Raw genomic sequence first — 19,838 nt, forward strand, 5'->3', positions numbered from 1 at the left:
CAAACACAATTTCCAAAGCATTTCAGGACATGGATTGGACCAGTTTGCACTTGCATGCAGATGACTTAGTTTTTTTCCAAGTTCAGCAACACTCAGTATTTGCTACTTCTTTATTACCATCATCATCATTACTATTCTCCTTATTTAATGTATATTCAACTTTAAAATTATGCTTGTCAAGTGTTAGTTCACAGAATTATGACCTGAGTGATTGTGTCATATGAAATTCTTAATTATATGAGTCAGAGAAACAGCACTACAAGGTATACTGCCTTTATTATTTCTTTTAATATCACCAGTAGTGTGGAAAATTCTATTTTGAGTCACTCCTGTTATGCATTCAATTTTTTCTATAATGGAATTATCCTAGATTTACGTATTAGTATACTTTTAGGAACAGAAGGCTTGGGTCTCATTTAAATATATTCCAAAGGAATATCTATATAATTAAAAAAAAAAAAAAGAAGTGTCCTTCAGTGTAGCCTAAAGAGATTTGGCATTTTGAGTTTAAAAACCAAGCTGTATTTCTTCATTTTCCATTTGAGTACATCCACTGTCTGTAAAAATTTACGTACTTCATAGTACAGGTACACTTACAAAATTATCTGAAATTTTGTCTTATGAAAATGTCAAGACAAAATTATTTACTGAGCAACACACAGGCTAATATAAGATTTCTGTGCTGAAACCAGTTTACAAAAGACGTAACAGGTGATTTTTTTTTTAGTTTAGAAAAATAAAAACAAGAGCTGTGTTCTGGCTATCCCCAAATCTGTCTGCAACAGGTTTTTTATTAATATTGTACTGACACCTTACTTCTTGAAATAACAAAGTTATTCATGTTTTCAGAATGCTGGTTTTGGTGCTTTATTGCCATAATCATGGGCAGAAATCTGTGCACTTAAATAATTATCAGAAATTCCATCTCAGTGCTACTACATAATATAGTTCAAAGGATGCAAAATTTATTCAGATTGGAAGAGGTTTAGGAGACAAAAGAAAATGGCAGTAAAATATGCCCCTTTTCCCTCAGGGAAAAAAGCCAGAAGCTACTCATTATCATGTTCTGTAAATGTCGTTTACTTCATTCATGGCAACTGTTTTGCTTTGTCTTTATCTCATTTCTGTTTACATATCAAACATTGCTAAGTGCAAGGCAGCTTTTCCTCACTAAACAGAGTACATTGTCCTCTCATACTCACATGGGAGATCTAAAGAAATAAAAATGTTTGTTGTTATTTCTTATTCTGTGACTTTGTAAATACAGTAGAGATTAATGGAATTTATTTTTGAAAGGTAGTGTCTGGGTTTTAAACACTCAATACCCTTTATCCCTGCAGTTTTGAAAACTTTTTTAGAAGCATGCGTAAAGCTATGAAGTCACTCATTCTTAGCCTTAACCATCCTTAAGTTCAGTGTTTAGTTATCCTTAAATTAAGTCTCAGTATTTAGTGAGTAGTCACAGGAATAGCCCTTTAGAAAAATTTGGTGTATTTCAGAGAAAGACTTCACACATACTTAATATGAGGGCAGTAAACTGACCTAGTTGTAAGAAAATTGGTTTATGAGGGCAGTAAACTGACCTAGTTGTAAGAAAATTGGTTTATAAACAGTTATATTTTGCCTGGGACTAATTCATATCTCAGGTACTATAATTTCCACCTTAGCTTAAAGTAAAAATTAACTGATCTAATAATGTTGAATTTTCAGTGATGGCCATTGTGCTTGATCAGGGTTAATGCTTTGAGCTGTATGGGAAGGAGGATGTGCACTGCAAAGGCAAAAGGCACACACTTTTCACACGATTATGCAGGTACATGGTTCATTGGGCAGCACTAATAAGGGGAAGGAAGGGATTTAGCTTGTTAATCCATGCTTCTTAATACAGTGTCACCTACAATATGCATATTGATTGTGTTAGAGCTGGAACCTGATTATGAAATACTGCTTCATCTGCCTGTGACGTTGGCTCTCTTGAGAATTTTCTAGCAACAAAGCATCAATTAATGAAGATTTTGTAATAAGAAAAGTCCAATTAAAACTGGTTTTGCTTAAGAATTTGTATGAAGACAAATAGAGGCAAAAGGTAAGTCTGTGTGGCTCATTGTGGAGTGTAACAGAGGCACCTCAGATGATGCCATGCAAAAAATGCCATAGCTGTAGGGCAGTGGTCTATCTGAGGTAATTAGCCTCACTTACTGCGCTTTCTGTGCTACACCTAGGACATACAGATATAGTTCAGGAATCTTCATGCAATATGGCATTGCATTGTGTAGTAGTAAATGTCTAGTAAGGTGATACGCCTGAGAATTATGCAAGCAATGCTTAGGGCAGCTTCAAGTCTAGGTCTCCAGTACTGCTTATGTCCTGTCTCACTTAAACACCTCATCTGTCTTTCTTTCTTTCATAGCGAATCAAAGCTCAACATAGAGTGTTAACCTACAACTTCCAGTTGTGCTTCATATCAGCATTTATTGTGATACTGATTCAACTGAAATCAGTGGGATGAAGCACGGATTTGAAGTTAGGTACACATAAATACTTTCCTGAATTGGGGTAACATACAGTGGTGGAATAAATCATTATTCTGCTGCATAGTATATGTAAACCCAGCAATAAAAAATAAATATTTCTTGTTCCTGTGGCCTGAAATCACTAAGTATGATGTCGTGATGTGCATGGTCTATGTTTGTTTTTAGAACTGTTGGTACAGTATTTTATAGAAGCTAGCACTGAGAGGATACTTGTGTGCATTTCTTAATGACACATTTTAGTTAAGGTCAAGCTGTGATAAAAGCCTTTACAACACTAAAAGTGTATGAATGCTCCTAGTGGGCGTTTCTGAATCCATTCAGTCTAAATGACGTGCTCTCCTCTAGGATATAAACACAGTGTTTCCTACCAGTTGCCTCTAAAACTCATGGAAAGCAAGTGACAGGTCCCTTCTATTTCTTGCCTGTCACCACAATTAAAAAGAAAGAACCTGATTTTATTTTTCTGTTATGAATTTCTTTAACTGGACAGCACAAAATGGCTTTGTTGAATTACTGCATGACAGGTTTCCGCATGCTTACAGCATGATATGTTAAAAAAGTGTAGATTTTTTGTTCTTTATGTGAGAACCAAAAAGGTCTGGCTTGTATAAGTAAATGTGAAGTATCGGGATCTCAGTCTTAATAGCTATTTTAAATTATTGAATTCATATTAGGAGTTTATTTGTAAGTCATTTTTATAAAAGAAACAAGGGATATATGGACAAAATCCAGAATTTCTGATTCATAACATGATCTGCAGTGGCTTGTATTGCATAATGAAGTATTGCTAGAGTCCTGTATTTAGTTATTTGTTTATATTAAGTAGTCTTTGCTTCCATGTTCACTGATCTTGAACTCTTTTTAGCAAAATAAATGTACTAGATAGTGTGGTCAATTGTGCTAGAATAGGAGTTGATGCTATTCTGTTTCTCTAGGGGTTAGCTAAGACAAATCCTACTAGTAGCAGGGAAATGACAGAAGTGCAAATGTATCAGAAGCAGAAAGCAGACGATAAAGGTTGTAATTCCTCAAAGAAACTAGATCTCTGAAAGTAACAGATTATGCCATTCATCTCTTCTCGTGCATCTTTTTTCTTTTTCTTTTTTTCCTTTCACCAACTGAAGTCAACTAAAGGAATATAAACAGAGATTTTTTCCTTCGCCTTTGGTTTGAAAGGGGCTTCCAGAGATCTGGTCCAATGCTTTGTATCAAGACAGGATCTACTGTGCAAACAGGTTCTTTGAAAATCTATTAACAACAGCTACACAAAAGAAAGAGAAAACTGATTTGTAAGCTAATGTCAGGACTGTTTTAGCTGTGTTCACATTGATGTTCCTAGTTCTTACCAGGAAGATGGTACTATCATACCTGAATCTTTAAACTTGTGATTTTCTGCCTCAGGATGGTATTTGGAACAAGTAGTTTCTGTAGTGACTTTCAGCCCTATCTTTTTCCCCACTTCATACAACATAAGAACTAACATCTAAATAAAGTAAGATTGAACTCATATAATGTACACCTTTACCTGAAAGCCCAGTAGAATAAAAAAATCCCTGAGTGATTTTGTACAAGAAAGGATTGGTTTTCAGTCATCTTGCTACATTTACGAATAATTTCATGTACGAGGTACAAACTGTTGTTTAGACACAAAATCAAGCTAAGTTGAATTTGCTTGGAAATGTTGGTGGTGGTCATAGCACGTATCCTGGCAATTATTTTGATGCAGCTCACATGGGATATCTTCCTAAATTCTAGGAGTTTGGCTCTGTGCCCCAGGTCCTTCTAAAACAACTAATGGAAGACTTACCAATAATACTATTTGTACAGATATTTTTAAAAGTCCTAAATGAGGTTCTTTTTTGTTTCTAATTCATAAAAAATTATCAAGGTGTCTGGAAATTTCCTGATGGTAAATAGTTCATATCAGTTTTTCTTAAGATGTAAACTTAATTTCTTTCAAATTTAAGTTTTCTAAAATTTTAAAAAAGAAAGATTTTTTTTAGAATTTGGTGTCCAAATCTGAGAAGACATCTTCCTCCTTATAAAATAATAATGCTGTGCTAATAAAAAATTAAAACTTATTTATCCTGAGGTATCTTATCACTTTAGGGGCTGTGTTCAATTTTTGTGTTTTAGAGACTGTTCAAAGGTCAAGGTAAGGTCTCAAACAAATTGAGACCTAGCTTTTCTTGATCTCCCACTTTTCTGGGGTAAAAAATTACTGGGTTTATAGGAGGTTAAAAAAGAACCAAACATATCTGAGAAAAAAATACAATGTGTTTCATAGGATCATAGGATAATTAATTTTGGCAGGGCCTTCAGGAGTTCCTTAGTGTACCACCTGCTCCAAGTGGGGCCAGCTGTAAGATCAGATGAGGTTGTTCAGAGCATTGTCCAGTCAAGTCCTGAAAACCTCCAAGGATGTTTGTGTCTCTGGAGCCTCCACTTCCATGGGCTGAACAAGCCCTGCTTACTCAAGAAGCCTCCCACGTCATGTCTACAGCCGCGACCACTGAGTTGGCCCTCCACTCATCTCACTCCAACTTTAGCAATGTCTTTTGTGTATTGTGCATGTGTGTGCACCCGCAGAGCTGATTTCAATATGTTGTGGTCTAACAGGCAGTGCTGGGCAGAGGGAAAGAGCCCTCAGTCTCCTGGCAGTGCTCCTGGTGATGCAGCCCTGGATGCTGCTCGCCATTTCTGCTGCCCAGGGTCAATGCTAACTCCTTATCCTTGAGGTCCCCATGGCCTTTCCCCCGGAACTGCTCTCCAGCTCATCAGTGTGTATCATTGTAAGGCTTTATTCATTTCCAACTGCACAACTTGCCTTCATGAATTTCATGAAGTTCCTGTTGGCCCATACCTTCAGCCTGTAAAGGTCAGCCCTACCCTCTACCATGTTGGCTGTTCCCCCCAATTTGATGTTCTTTGCAAACTTGATAGGAATGCAGTATCAAAATCCAGAATAAGTGAGTGTTGGAAAGTATCTTCATATCTTAGTTTTAGTACAATGCCTTCATATTTTTTATCTCCTGGAAATAGGCTCATTTCTCTAAGATTTGTTTCATGCTCTACCATGCTGTTCTTGTGTCCTCAGGTCAGCTGGGTAAAGTAGTGGTATTTCTGTCTGTGGTTTTGCACCTAAAGCACTGTTGGGCTGTTTACTTTTCCTCTTTGCAATATCTTTCTCAGCCTTCTGTAAGCTACCTTTAATGAACACTTTTGCTCTACGTAATTTTTTCTGAAATATTTTTCTGTTGCTTTCTCCTGGGTTTTTCTCTAAGTGATCCTGATTTCCGTAAAATGGGATACCTAGAATCACACAGAATACTCCATTTGAAACTTTACCACACTAAATATTTCATGTCTTTTGTATCAGCATACGTAACTAAGGGTGTTACATATGATGATTAATATTTTGCAGTATCAGGGCATGCCTGACTCTCATTTAGTTTATGGTAAATGCTTTTCTGATGATCCACTGCCTAATCAGATTTACCTGTCTTGAATCTGTACATTCAGTTATGCCTTTGTCTCATATTATAATTGTTTGTAGTTTAATTTTATCTTTATAATACTCATTCATGTTTGGCTTAATTTTGTGACAAAATGTGCTTTCATCTAGTCTCTGACACTTTATCTGACCAATAAACTAGCATAAGTAACCTTCATCAGCCCCTTGCTTCTGTGTTTTTCTTCTCTGCATTAAAGTCTTCTCTTCGTAGTTTTGAGTACAGCCCACAAGCTTTAGGATACTCTTAGACCTCAAATGGCTATATTGTTCTGAGCATAAGCAAATAGAAAGTTAAGCTTTTTTGCCTACAACCAGAGATTTTAAACTGTGATCAGTGAAATGCATATTACTACAATCAACATTTATTGCACTGAGTTCCCAGCTATTACAGGTTTCAAGACTAACAACTAATGTTGTATAATGTTTCCCTTATATCATGGCTGCTATATCCCAGAAGGCTTTACAATGTAATGCAGATATGTCAGCACTCATCCTCTATCAGGAAAGGAGTCAAGTAGCAAGCAGCTAGATGCTAACTTAAAAAAAAAAAAAAAAAAAAAAATCAATTCTCTTTCATCATAGGGCTTTATCCTAACTTTTTATAGTGACATAGAACCACTTAATATAATTCCACCAAGATTTCTCTTAATTATTCATGACAGAATGTATTTACTTCAGGAAAGCCCTCTGAAAAGAAGTGTCCATCTGGCAAAACCATGCTTACCCTTTTGCTTAAATTGGAACCTGACTTTAACTGTCCTGACAAAAGGGAATTTTTGATGAAGTGGACACAACCTATTAATCTCTTTCAGACAGCTTCACTGTCAGATATGAGTTGAACCACTGTAATGAACCCAATATTTATATATGATAAGCAGCAATAATGTATATAGATAGGTATGTGGCATAAAGTGGCTGTTCTTATAGAATATTTGAGCATTTCAGTGTCAGATTTTACAAATGAGAAGTGGTTATGTGCTGGATAGTGTTTTGGTAATGCTTTATTTACTCTGTTAGTGAAATACCAGTTTATATCAGTCCCAAGGAAAGCTTGGTATTACAGGGTCCTGTAGAAAGTCTTGGGATCCCTGTGGACAGCATTGAGTAAAAAGGCCTTATTTTTGCAGTTAATAATAATTACAAACAATACAGCTCAAAGTATTTTTTTTTTATTGTAGTTGTCTAAGGAGTTGATTAGTGCAAAATATCTGCTGATTAAATTTTCCGGAGATTTATACTGGAGAAGTCCGATTCTCTTCCAGCAGTCATGCCCCAGCAGATGCTGCAGTTTATGGATGGGTAACTGGAGCCACAGACACCTGGTTTGGCAGGTACCCATTTTGCCCCCTGCTGTATGAGCAAGAAGTGCTTGCTCTGAAGGCAAGAACTGACGTATGTTGTATCATATCACATCTCAGCTCTTTCCTACTGAGTGAGTGCACTAGAGTGCACTACACAAGAGAGTGCACATTCTGGGTCATTTTGCTGTGCCACAGCCTGCTTTGATATGTGTTGGTAGTGTTCACATACCTTTTTGCTATGATACACATTAGCACTTCAACTGTGCTGAAATGAGTTGCTTAAATGGAGTTGCTTTAAATAAGAGAAGCATGCAATATTCTCTGCTAAGTACACAGAGGGGGAGGCAAGGAGTTATTTAAGGAGAGCACCAGTGAGGAGGCTTTTTTCTTTTATTTTTTTATTTTTTCCTTCTCAGAAATGGCCATAAGCTTCCAACTCCCACAGCTGTTCAATAGGATATTTTGACAGCAGAGTATATGCTGATATAGATCTCCTAATTATAGACCAGAAATGCCACCAATACATAATGTATAACACTGAACTGGTGTAAGCTCATGCAGCAATTTGGAACAGTGGAAAATTTTCTGGTGGATTAACCTTTATACCAGTAGGTTCTGTCTGTGCCAGATTCAGTATCGGTTGTATTCCAGCCTCCTTTTGAAACCTGCAGGCGGTATATAAAAACCCCAGAAAACCCCATAAAACTGCCGTATACTTTGCATCATCTGCTTTATCTAATTTGACAGCTGTGCTATCATTTGTATCTACCTGATTTGGACAAAATGAATGCATTTAGTAACCCCATAGAAATGGTGCAGAGCTTTGGCAGTGCTGCTTACAGACCCGAGTTCTCAAAGGTTGTGTTAATTCACCCACTTCTGCCACCGATGTGAGGCTTGTTTGTACTTGAGATACCTGCTGACTGAGTTCTCCTGTGGGTGCAAAAAGTGCTTATGCACCCAGGGATATCTTTTTCCCCATGATTCGTCCTCTGCCCACCTGCTGGGGTAATTTATGCCATTATCACTCTAAGAAAAACTCACACTGGTAAATCTGGTGTCAGTCCACTAAAAATGTGGTCTGCATTATGTTGTGTATACCACATACACCTCATTATCAGTTAAACAAGTGTGAATACTACATTATTTTTCCTGTGTTTCAGAAAGATACACACATGTAAAAGGCCATCCTTACTGGAGTGTGCCAGACTTTCTGTGGCAATAGGAGCTTTATTCTGAAGCTGTGTGCAATCAAAGTATGATTGTGAACAAGAATTGTCAGATATTAAGCCAGTATTGTTTCCCATCTTTATGTGGCAGATCATGAGCATTACTAGAGAGCAGAGTAATTGTGAAGTTTTTGTTGTTGTGGTGAAGGGATAAGGGGTGGAATGAGTGTAAATTGTTCACTTTTGTTGGTATTGTAATGATGTTTTATGTATGGCAATTCTGTTGTTGATGTGACATTTGTGAAGATTGCAGATTGTATGATGAATGTGTATTTTAATTATAATGATAAACCCATTTTTTTTTACATTCTCAGCGTGATGTAATTGAAAATCAGATCCTGTAAAATATTCTTGGACGCCTCATTCTTAGTGATTTCAGCTCTGTGAAGATACCTAATGTGTTTAAAAATCTGGCCCATGGGCATATTTCAAGAGGGTCAAAATACATGGTTGTAATGGTTATATTGCTGCTCTTTTCAGTAGTCTGCTGAAATAGGTTTTGATTAATCTGTTTTGTGTTACTTCTCTTTATGTCAGTTCTGGTTTTACATTCCAGATTTAGCTGCTGCACTAAGTGTCTCTTTTTTCTAATTATGATTTTTCAGAAGGTTTGTAAAATTTTCTTTTGCTTCACATTAGTTAGAGCAGTACAGCTTAAGGGCTGTACACTTACTATTCTATGTTACTAGTTACTACTTTTTTCTAGGAGATGCTGAGTATACCTGTCAACCATTCAGCTGCGAAGGGAGTGAATGATCATCAAGGGATCAGGCGCATAAGAACTGATCTATTCCATAGCTAGCAGAAGGGGAATTTCAAGTAGAGTTATCAGAGGATCTCCTCAAATCTGCCTTCTGGAGGGGAATCTATGCAAGAATTGCCAAGCTGTCAGCAGTAAAAATTAAATCTGTTCCATCTGAAGGCTAAAAAAGAAATCTGTAATAAACCTCTGGTTAGAAGGGCAAAGCTGGCTTTTAACCTCAAAAGGTAGACTGTGCACCAGCCTCATAAATGCTCAATATACTATTTTTCCTCTGTGCAGGTATCTAAGCCAGACTGCAGTGGAAGAGTTGATGTTAACAGCCAACCCTCAAAACAGGGAGAAATTAGCCGTATTAAAACAAGCTCTAGGTGCTATGGGATTCAACAGCCCGGTAAGTTACACAAGCTTATGTTATTTGTGGCTAAAATCACCATATTAGTTAAATACATGTTATTTGTGGCTAAAATCACCATTTTAGTTAAAATAGGCCACAAGGAACTCTCACCAATAACCTTTTGTGGGGAAAAGAAGTGACCGTCTGTCTTTTTTTTTCCTGACCGTTAAGACCTTGAAACAATATACAGTACTATTTCACCCCAGGGAATTTACTGTAATCACTTTTAATTAGACACAGCACCAACAGTGTAAATCTTTTTCGTTCTTAAAGATTCACAAAACAGCTTCAAGGTATAATACTCTGAACAATTAAATTACATAGATAAAAAGAAACAATCAAATCCCATATGACAGAAACATCATAAAACCCACAGGAATTTTTTCCTCTTCCTGATTATCTCCCTGTCCCTTTTAATTTTGTAAAACACACATTCCAAATCCCTTTGATAGCAGCACCTGAAAGAAACAAATACATACTTAGTCAAACAAAATTAAAGCTCGATAACTTGAAAGAGCTAACTTAATCCCCAAAAAGCAACAAGAAGATAGGTCTGATGTTTGTCTTTAATTCTATAAAACTAATAAAGAAGATAATTTGGAAAATTAATAAAGAAAGGGTTCTGGAGGACAGAGGTGTGATAGGAATCAGAAGAAATAGAGGTCTGAGTGTAGGGAATCGTAAACTGAGTAATTGCCTCAGGATACTAGAATATTTAACAAACTCCCTATGTTTCTTAAGTATGTGTATAACACCTAACACTAGCTGGGATACTTCTGCAAAACAAATACACAACAGAAGTTCTAATGGGTAAAATCCTATTCACCCCTAACATGATATTTAGCATCTTCAGAAAAAAGTGGAGGAAAGGTTAATGTAACAGTATGTTAGATTTTCATAAAAGATGGCAGATGGGCAACAGATGTAATAAAAAGGGATCAAAGGCTATCAGCAACAAAAATTTTGAGTCTGTTGGAGCTGTTATTTAGGTATGAGGTTGACTTCTTTAGTGATGGTACGTCATGTAGTTGTTTTGCATTACCTACATAGATAGTAACAATTGTTCTTTGGTAACCTGTGCCACCATTTAATATAAAAAAGAGTGGCTTTTTTTTTCACAGATACTCACATGGCCATGTAAAAATTAAATGTGTATGTGTATCTAGTCTATGCATCTATATACAGAATTGTTCCTTTCTCTTAGTCTCAAGCTCTGCAGCTGCTTGAGCAGCAAAAGTTTCAGGCGTTTCTGCATTTAGCCCACTGTTCACAGATGGGTGAGTTTTTCTAGCTCTTTCATTAATGTTTCTGTTCTGTTAGGGAAGTCCTTCAGCCAATAAATGAATAATTGAATGCATAATGAATCGTGGTTTAGAAGCCTGCAGAAACTGTCTGAGAATACTTTACATACAATATTCTTTGGGATCCAGCACTTCATCTTCTCTTTGCTCAGTGTTCTTGAATGGAAGTAAGTTGCCTCTCAGAAAAATGTAAACTGTCTTCAAGGCTCTTCTATATCCAGGCAGCGTTATAATAATCATTTAGGAGTTTAGAAATCTGTGGAGCTCCAGATTTCCTGTGTTGGAGATTAAAGGAAATATGTACATAGAATGCATCTCCTGAAATTTCTACCCATTACTTTGAGGTACAGTTACTTACCTTACATGAGGTAAGTATTATTCCCTGTTCGTCTGGCTACATTCAATGACACAAAAAAAATCCGTAGCAGTCGTTAATAGTATCTTGCAAAGTATGTTAGTGTTTATTAAAAAATTGTTTTAAAACTGAAGGAACATGCATCTTAGAGCACAATAACAAAGTATTTTGGAATCTGGAATGTGAACTAAACAAGAGGCATTACCAAAATCACCAGAATAAACTGCTATCTCAGCCTGCTGCAATTCAGTGCTGTACAGACATTCCCAAAACAGTTCTAAACAAGCTAACAAACAAGCAAGAAGCATGCTGTTGTCCTAGTGTGCCATTCCATCTTGCCTGAGAAGCCTTCCCAAGAAGTATAGTATAGCACTGTTGTTTGAAGGCCATGTAAGCAGGACAGTTGTGTCATCTTATTCAGACTTCACCTATATTTACTGCCTTTTTAAAATCTTCTACTTTGATACTGTGTAGATAAAAAAATTACACTGTTGCCCTATTTGCATCTCATACAGTAAGAGTTTGAAGTTTTTATTTTAAAATGTAGTTTAAAGTCAAAATTGCTTAAACAGCATCAGAGGTCCTATACTCTGTATTCCAGAAAGACTGTAAGCTTCTTTTAATGTCCTCTGATGATAGGCATATTTATTAAGGAAAGGAACAAGAAGAAAAGCTGCTTTTTTTTTTTTTTTGACCTTTTGCTTTTGAAAACTGACGAAAAGTCATCCAAGCTTGGTTTCAGTGTGTATTCTGAATTTATTTTAGTTACCTGAGAATAAAGGGGATATTTTGGCTAAGTATTTCATTTATAGTGTATTTTTTGATCTTATTCTGCACATTCCAGTGAGACTTCTTACTGTCACTTCTACTGTTTCTGTAGAACAGGTTCCAAATATTATTTTTCAAAAATATTTCAAGAATTAGCAATCAACTTTACTGTGCATAATGCCATATAATGCTATAGCGGGTATCAGGTTTCCTGTTTTGTAATTTTAAAGGAGCACCGTTGTTATATAACTGACCTTAAAAGAAGCTTCCAAACCTATACTGTGTTTTCCATGTCTTAACATTCTTGGTGCATATTTAATGGATCATTTTTTTGTTTGCTTAATTGAAAAACATTTAAAAACAAACAAGAAAATTATTTCTCTTCTTGATGAGGTAAAAGTGAAGCCAGGAAAAATCTAGCCCTAAAGACAACTGCTTCACAGCCTTAGAGACATCAGAACATAGCATGCAGTTACAGGTGCAAAGTGTGTGGGTAGGAGAGGTTGCTTTTGTTTCTTTTAGACCCTAAATGCAGCTTTTACTACCAGAAACCTGTTATAATTTAGAACTAGACACTTTGTTTGTGAATGCAATTGGCTGAAGAAAAAACAAACCTTAGTATTCTCTGAAACAGAAACTATCTTGATGGAAATTCTCTGTGGACGAGATACGTTTATTTCTTGCAGAAATAATACATCCATTAAAGATATTTCAGTATTTTTTATCACCTGCTGAAAAACTTTCTTAACTCAGTAGTTAATGTGATTTACATTGAAACAGGAAAAAAAAAAAAGTACTCTTGTTGGTTTACGTCCTAAATAAGTTCCAGTTTGATTTCTAAATCCAAATTTCCTGTTAATAGTTTACATGTGAATAGTTTTTATACTTAGCTAATGCCAATGATATAAACCAATAAAGTTTGTATTTTTATAAAGCATTGCTGTTCACTGGTGTGCCCAACAGATCTCTTCTTTATCTTTAATTCTTTTGTATTTTCATAAAGCATTGCCGCTCACTGGTGTGCTCAACAGATCTCTTCTTTATCTTTAATTCTGTATAAAATACGTGCAGGAGGTGGAGAACATGTTTGTAATTCTCTCAGCAATCCTGCATCTTGGAGACATTCGCTTTACGACTTTGACAGATGCTGAGACAGCATTTGTGTCAGACCTGCAGCTACTGGAACGAGGTCAGTAGGATGTGCCTTTGGAGCGTCTCCTGCTTGGTCCCACAGCAGGACAGTTAACGCTGATCCACGACAGATGGGAACACAGTTCCAGGGAGACAAAAAAATGACTTCTGAAAATTCATAAGTTACTCTGGGAACACAGTCTAGTTAACTTGGTCTAGGACTTCAGTCTAGGAGCCAGGTCTAGTTGACTTGGTTGTTTTTATAAACTACAGATTTTTATGTAATGAAATAAAATGCTGTATTTATTTATGTGCAGTTGCAAGTTATCTAAATAAATGACACATTTAGTGTGTCATTTGCCAAAAGATATTGTACAGTGTACTTTATGCAGTCTTCTTTTAGAATGCTCTTGAACTGCTTGTCAACAGCCGAACAATTTGCATTGAATTGAATTTCTTACATTTAGAAATCTATGTCTTAAAAGGGTCTCTTGTTTCCATGCTTTGAAGTTTGCCCTCTTGGTCACTAACAAATCTCCTCACAGTGGCTTATGAATACAGAATGTCAATAAAAAGCATACCTTAACTCTAATACAGGAGAAAGTCTGCCAAGCCCTGGAGAAAGTCCTGAGTAATCTTTAAAGGGGAAAGAAAGCTGTAATGTAATACAGATACGCTAAAACTTCACAAAGTGCTGATTATAGTAATCCAATTTTACCTGTTCATTAATTTTGATTACTTCTGTGACAGCACTCTTTAATGTGTGAGTTCTTTCGCTATTCAAAAATAACATTTACAGAAGAAAAGCTGTTACAAAAAAATGAAACGGGCAGTAGAGCACAAATCAGGCTTTCTTTAAGTTAATTTTTTCATTTCAGTGGCAGGGATGCTGCAGGTTTCACCAGATGAGCTTGCTTCAGCCTTAACAACTGATGTTCAGTATTTTAAAGGTAATCTTTTCCTTTCAAGCTTACATTTTCATAGATCACACCTTGTGGCATTTTGATCATTCCAATTTGAGAATTTAAAAAGCAGATAAGTTTTATTTCTAATTTCTTGTATGGTCTTGTAAAATTTGCTCTCTGAGGAAGAGGTAGGAATATCTGCCATGCAGTAAGTCAGGCTGCCACTGATTTAGAAATGTCTTTGTAATATGAAGCAAAGCAGTTTTGCTCTCTGATGCTGATGGACTCCTAACTTGATGAATCTTACAAATGTGTGTCAAGATAACAGATTAGATACTAAGAACTGAATTCAGCAGGGGTGTCTTTTAAAAAAGAGAATTTTTAAAGAAGTTCTTTTCAGTAAAATGCTACTTCTTTGTGGTATTCATACTCTTTTCTAATGAAACAAGTGCAATGTACATGTTTCCAAACTGAAGATCTTGTGAGAGTTGACAGTCTTATCTTTCACTGGAGGCTTCAGAAAAAAAACCACCTAACACCATGTATAGGTTTGGCAAATGAGAGGTAACTGTAACTAAATTTACTGTAAGTAAAATTATTAAGAAGAGCTTTACAAAACTCTTTCATCTCCAGTTTCTGCTTTCTCTCTTAGGAGACATGATTGTAAGGAGGCACACTATAGAGATTGCAGAATTTTACCGGGATCTCTTGGCAAAAACTCTCTATGGTCGTTTATTCAGCTTTTTAGTCAACACAGTCAACTTCTACCTTCAAAATCAAGATGAGACTGGCAGGTAGGAACTACAAACTATTGGGTGTGCCATTATCTGTTCAAATCCAGATCCACAAAAGAAATGTAATTCCATCATTTAAAGCATTTTATGGTAGCATGGCAGTTATACTTGGATCTTTAAATCACTGTCCATTCCTTCAAAGTTGTTTCCTTGGTAACATATTTGTTTATTTATTTGCTTGTGTAGGGGGACATGCAGGCAACTAGATGGGTGGTTTGAATTAATAAGCTTTTAAAAGCTGACAATGGGCTCAATCTTTCAACAAGCAAAAAGTGGCTTGGTGTTTTTTTTAGTGCAGAGAACACTTGCTCTTTCTCCCCAGAAATATGACCAGGGTATGAGCACAGGATATTAAAACCAGAATTTTGTTCAAAGGCCTTTAAATAAATGTTTAAACATGAATTAAACATGAGTAAAACACTGAATTAAATGTTCTAAGAATGTTCTGATGTATCTAGGTTATCATCTGCTAAATCTAATGCTGTTGGTATCCAGTGTGGTTTCTTAGAAAAAAAATGAATGGTAATTAATGTGCATCAGTGGAGCATTCACAAAACAAACAAAAAACAAAAAAAGAAATTTCAGTAGAACCAAAGTAGCAAACTAAGCATATCTAATCAGATGATCATATGCATGTGATTCAGCCAAGGCTCAACATCTCACATGCTCAGGTAAATTTTCTTATGAACAAAAGGTGCCTTGGCATTACTGGTAAATAGAAATCCACAAGCGACAGATGTGAAACTTCCAAAAATAATGAGTATTTTTGCCTTGTATGATATCTGCATTGACTTTGTAGGACAAATATTTTCAGTTGCTCTCGTCTAGAGTCTGAAGAATTCACAATCTTATTTTTATAACTCTCCTAATTCTAGACCAATTAGTAATAAATCACATTTGTCTTCTATGGGTGTAGCTAACAGAAAATGCTACCATATCTGAATAACTCAGAGCTTTCTGCACATAAAAGCTTTATGTTGCTACATAAACCACCAGAGTGCCTAGCTTCCTGCTGGAGGCAAAGGAAAGTTTTGCCAGTAAGAGGGAAAGGTTTTACTTGTCCGTTTCTGATTGTACAGCCCTTTACAATTGCAGACAACTGGATAAGCAGGTTAGAGCCATGTTAGAGTCCATGTCCTAATTTGAAATACTGTTTATAACAAGGAAGGACAGTGTCACATTTCATTCTTCCACTTTCTTTCCTGGGACTTGTGGAACATTGGCTTAACTCAGTACATGTCTGTGACAAACAACAATCCAGCTCAGATATTCCTAGTTAGAGTAAGCTCATTTACAGTAGTCATTGAGGAAGAAATCTAAAATCAGTATATTAAAAAATCTGTTAAAACTGTTTGAAATGATTTTTCAATGTGTGATTTTGGAGTTTTGCAATTTGATATCTCAAAATCTTTCAGAATAGGGTGCTGTGTGTCTCTGTTGTTCAGTAATGTAAAATTATGATTTCTAGGTGTCATAGGATCTTCAAATAATGAAAGTCAAAGCTGTTTGTATGGTTTTTACCTTGTAGACTCCTTTTAGCGCAATATATGCCTGAGGTGACTTCTGCCTTTTGGAAATAATTCTCAATGAAATTATTTCTACCTGTGTGGTAAATTGAAGACTATGTGATGTTGTAAACCCTAGCTAAAACAGGGCAGATGTTTGATGTTTCAACCTCAATTGGGTTAGACATCTTAGGAAAAGAAAATACCTCCCCCACACCCAGCTTTTTTTGGTCCAGCCTAATCATGTTCCATAACCTATAGTAGTAAATCAAGCACAGTTCAAGATGCAAGTTGGATTAATGCAAGTCATGTCATCAATCTATGATTTGTGTCTCAGATTTACTTCATATACATCTGAGCAATTCTACCAATCAGCAGCGTTATGCCGCCAGTTTGGTGCTGTTTTAATAAACCTCTTCTAAAAGATGCACCAAAGACATTTACTAATGTGACTAAATAAGGCTGATACATTTCAGGCCATACTTCATTCCCTTATCAGAAACTTGCAGTTACTACTTGTCAGATAGGATGAAGCCTTCATCAGAAGCCTGGAATAAGGTTTCTAACTCTTTTCGCTTGTTTTCTTGTGAGGTAGCTTAACTGTACTTCCATCCTACTTCAGTGAGAATTTATGAAGCAAAAAACTTAGATTTATTGACATAGTAACTCTTAAGAAAAATATTTGATTTTGGCATTTTTGAGCAAACCAGTTACCCCTGTTTAACTTCTATGGTGAAGCTACTTGATTTTGGTCATTAATACTCATTTATATTTACCATGAAATAGCTTGTGGCTGGTTACAGGCAAAGTAAAAGTGATGATTGCCGTTAGATCTACAGGAAGGGTGGGTGATTCTGTGAAAAACTGCAAAGACCAAGCTCTAGTGGCATGAAAAATAAAGGATAAAAGTGTTACCAGAATCCAGCAAATTCATTACTTTATAATACTATCCAATAAATATAAAAGTTTTAATGACAGTGTTATATGAGATAATACAACTTCAGAAATGTTGTTCTCCTTCACAAAAAGTTACTTATGATTTTGTCAAGTTAAAACTGAATTATAACCATGGATGCTAGTTTGGACTGGTTGCAAGGTACTTTTGAGGTTCATAAGTTTATTCATCTTGGTATTGTTTCAAAGAAATTCATTGGGAAAAATCTGTTTTTCTGTAATTGGCCTCTAGAATGGGATTAGAAGAAAGCTATTAAAATAACTATGGGTGCATATAATTATTTTTAAAAATTATATTTATTTTCACTCATTTGTATAATGATTTTCTATTCTAGTGATTTTATTATTATAAAAATTGGCTAGATGAACTTATTTCCAAGACTCTTAACTCTTCAAAGTTTACTACTGTTTTACTTTCATTCAAATAAGTATGCTAATTTTCAGTTTTGTAGATAAAAGAGACTAGAGTATTCATGATTGCCTGTTTCAAGGTACTTGACCGTATGTTGTCAAAGTTGAAATTAGTGATCTAAATATTAGTAATTAAATGTCTTAAGATGATTTTTTAAGAACTCTTGACTCAGTCTGCACGAGGACTTCACATTTATGGGGATTTAAGAATGTCTGTGAGCTCTTGTGAAATGCTGGTTTTCTTTTCAAATGGAAAACAAGCTAATTAGGCATATATGCTTGAGGAAATCTTGATATTGTTTTCCCTGCCTACTAGTAAGTAAAAAGTGTGATGTTTGATCAGCTAGTTAGTAAGATGTTCTCTCTTACATGGCCTGAAGATGGGGCTAATACCAATACGCCTGCTGTCTTTCAGACAATAAGCGCAAGTTAGCATTCAGTTATACCCTCTGTTTCTATCAGCAGTCAGCCATAGAAGATACCTGTTTCAAATATTCAGATAGAGCATACAGAATATTTCTAAATAAGTATTTTCTGAAAGCTTGTGTATTCTGACTGTGCAACCTTATTCCCAGTGAAATTTGGATATCACCAGAGAGTAACAGTGGCAACAGTTATTTGGGCAAAAGAATGTCTGAGTAGTCTTATTTACAAAATTCTTAATACACATCATCTGATTCAAGGCCAGGTTAGACAGAGCCTTGAGTGACATGGTCTAGTGTGAGGTGTCCCTGCCCATAGCAGGGGGGTTGGAACTAGATGATCTTAAAGTCCTTTCCCAGCCAAACCATTCTGTGATTATGTGATTTATTGAGATATTTTGAAATAGAATTCTTCCCATCTTAATTAAAAAAGCAGAGCATATACTAAAACTTTTATTTATCTGTTATTTAACCCAGTAGAGCAGTGCTGAGAGTACAGGAAGGAAAGAGAGCTCCTGTTCAGAACATGAACCTACAGCATGAGAATTGTTTCTATGTGTGAAGGTAGGGAAATCTTTAAAACACACAAACGATGCAAAGCATTGAATACAATATGGCGCATAATATCATATTTTGAGATCTGTATGGATCAGTTCCAGTGTTTCATTAAACAAGACTGTAATTTTTTAAAGCATAAAACAGGTTGTGCTTTAAAGAGTTGGGGAGGGGTATATGATGAGAGGGCTTAGATCTTAGTTCTATTAGCAAATATGTTTCTCTCTTCTTGCCATACCTGTCAAGTCACTCAAAGAAATGTTTGTCAGATACGGAGCCAGTGTCTCTTTCCACTGTGTCTGACCACTGTTTTTATCTGTACCACTAACATCTGGGTAAGGTAATTAATAGTAAAAGAAAAATGACAGTTGCTGAGCAACATGACTGAGAGATGTGGCAGTGACACCAAGTCTCACCAAAAATCTCAGTCTTCAAAAAAAAAGAAAAATCTTTCTCAAAAGTCTCAGAAACATGTTTGGTTTAGTAACTGAGATGGAGAACATCTCCAACAAGGAGTATTCTGCCTGTTCCCTTCAAGAACTGTATTATGACAACAGGTGTATTCTGTCCCCCTGGGAGAACTGAGGTAGTCTTAATTAGAATTCTGAGGGTCCTTATTTGAAGGCTAATTTATATACTTCATCTAATCCTAGAAATATTTCCTCATTAATCAGTATCACTTCTAGTTTATCCAGATCAGACATAAGCCTACTGGCTTACTTCCTGGTTACTGGCAGCAGTTGAAGGAAGAGCAAGAAATGTTATATCTGGGACAGATGAAAAGACATGTTAGATCATCTGGCCTCAACAGATTCACTTCACTGCTTTATATAGGCCAGTGGGAATGAAATGTGTGGATTTTGGAGCTGAAAACCATGTGAGATGAAAAAAAAAGAGCAAATAACATCCTATAGCTTTGTCTGAAGCAGTGAGTTAGAAGTGTTGTAAGGGGAATTTTGTTCACTTTGCCAGGAATGGCAAGTGGATCAAGAGCATCTCCTG

At 35.9% G+C, this 19,838-nt stretch overlaps 1 protein-coding gene across 7 annotated transcripts in view; it reads left to right on the forward strand.

Annotated features, from left to right (window-relative positions):
* Positions 1-19,838, forward strand: part of MYO16 (myosin XVI) — a 386,124-nt gene that overhangs the window by 259,726 nt on the left and 106,560 nt on the right. For all 7 annotated transcript variants that reach the window (XM_062619194.1, XM_062619175.1, XM_062619216.1 and 4 more), the window contains 4 exons: positions 9,621-9,732; positions 13,231-13,348; positions 14,169-14,240; positions 14,848-14,989. In XM_062619194.1, the coding sequence (XP_062475178.1) occupies positions 9,621-9,732; positions 13,231-13,348; positions 14,169-14,240; positions 14,848-14,989 (444 nt within the window). The remainder of the gene's footprint in view (positions 1-9,620; positions 9,733-13,230; positions 13,349-14,168; positions 14,241-14,847; positions 14,990-19,838) is intronic.

This window comes from Pezoporus occidentalis, unplaced genomic scaffold, assembly GCF_034315485.1.
Source record: "Pezoporus occidentalis ecotype Australia unplaced genomic scaffold, CSIRO_AGI_Poc_V1 ctg105, whole genome shotgun sequence".
In the NCBI taxonomy this organism is placed as follows: Eukaryota; Metazoa; Chordata; class Aves; order Psittaciformes; family Psittacidae; genus Pezoporus; species Pezoporus occidentalis.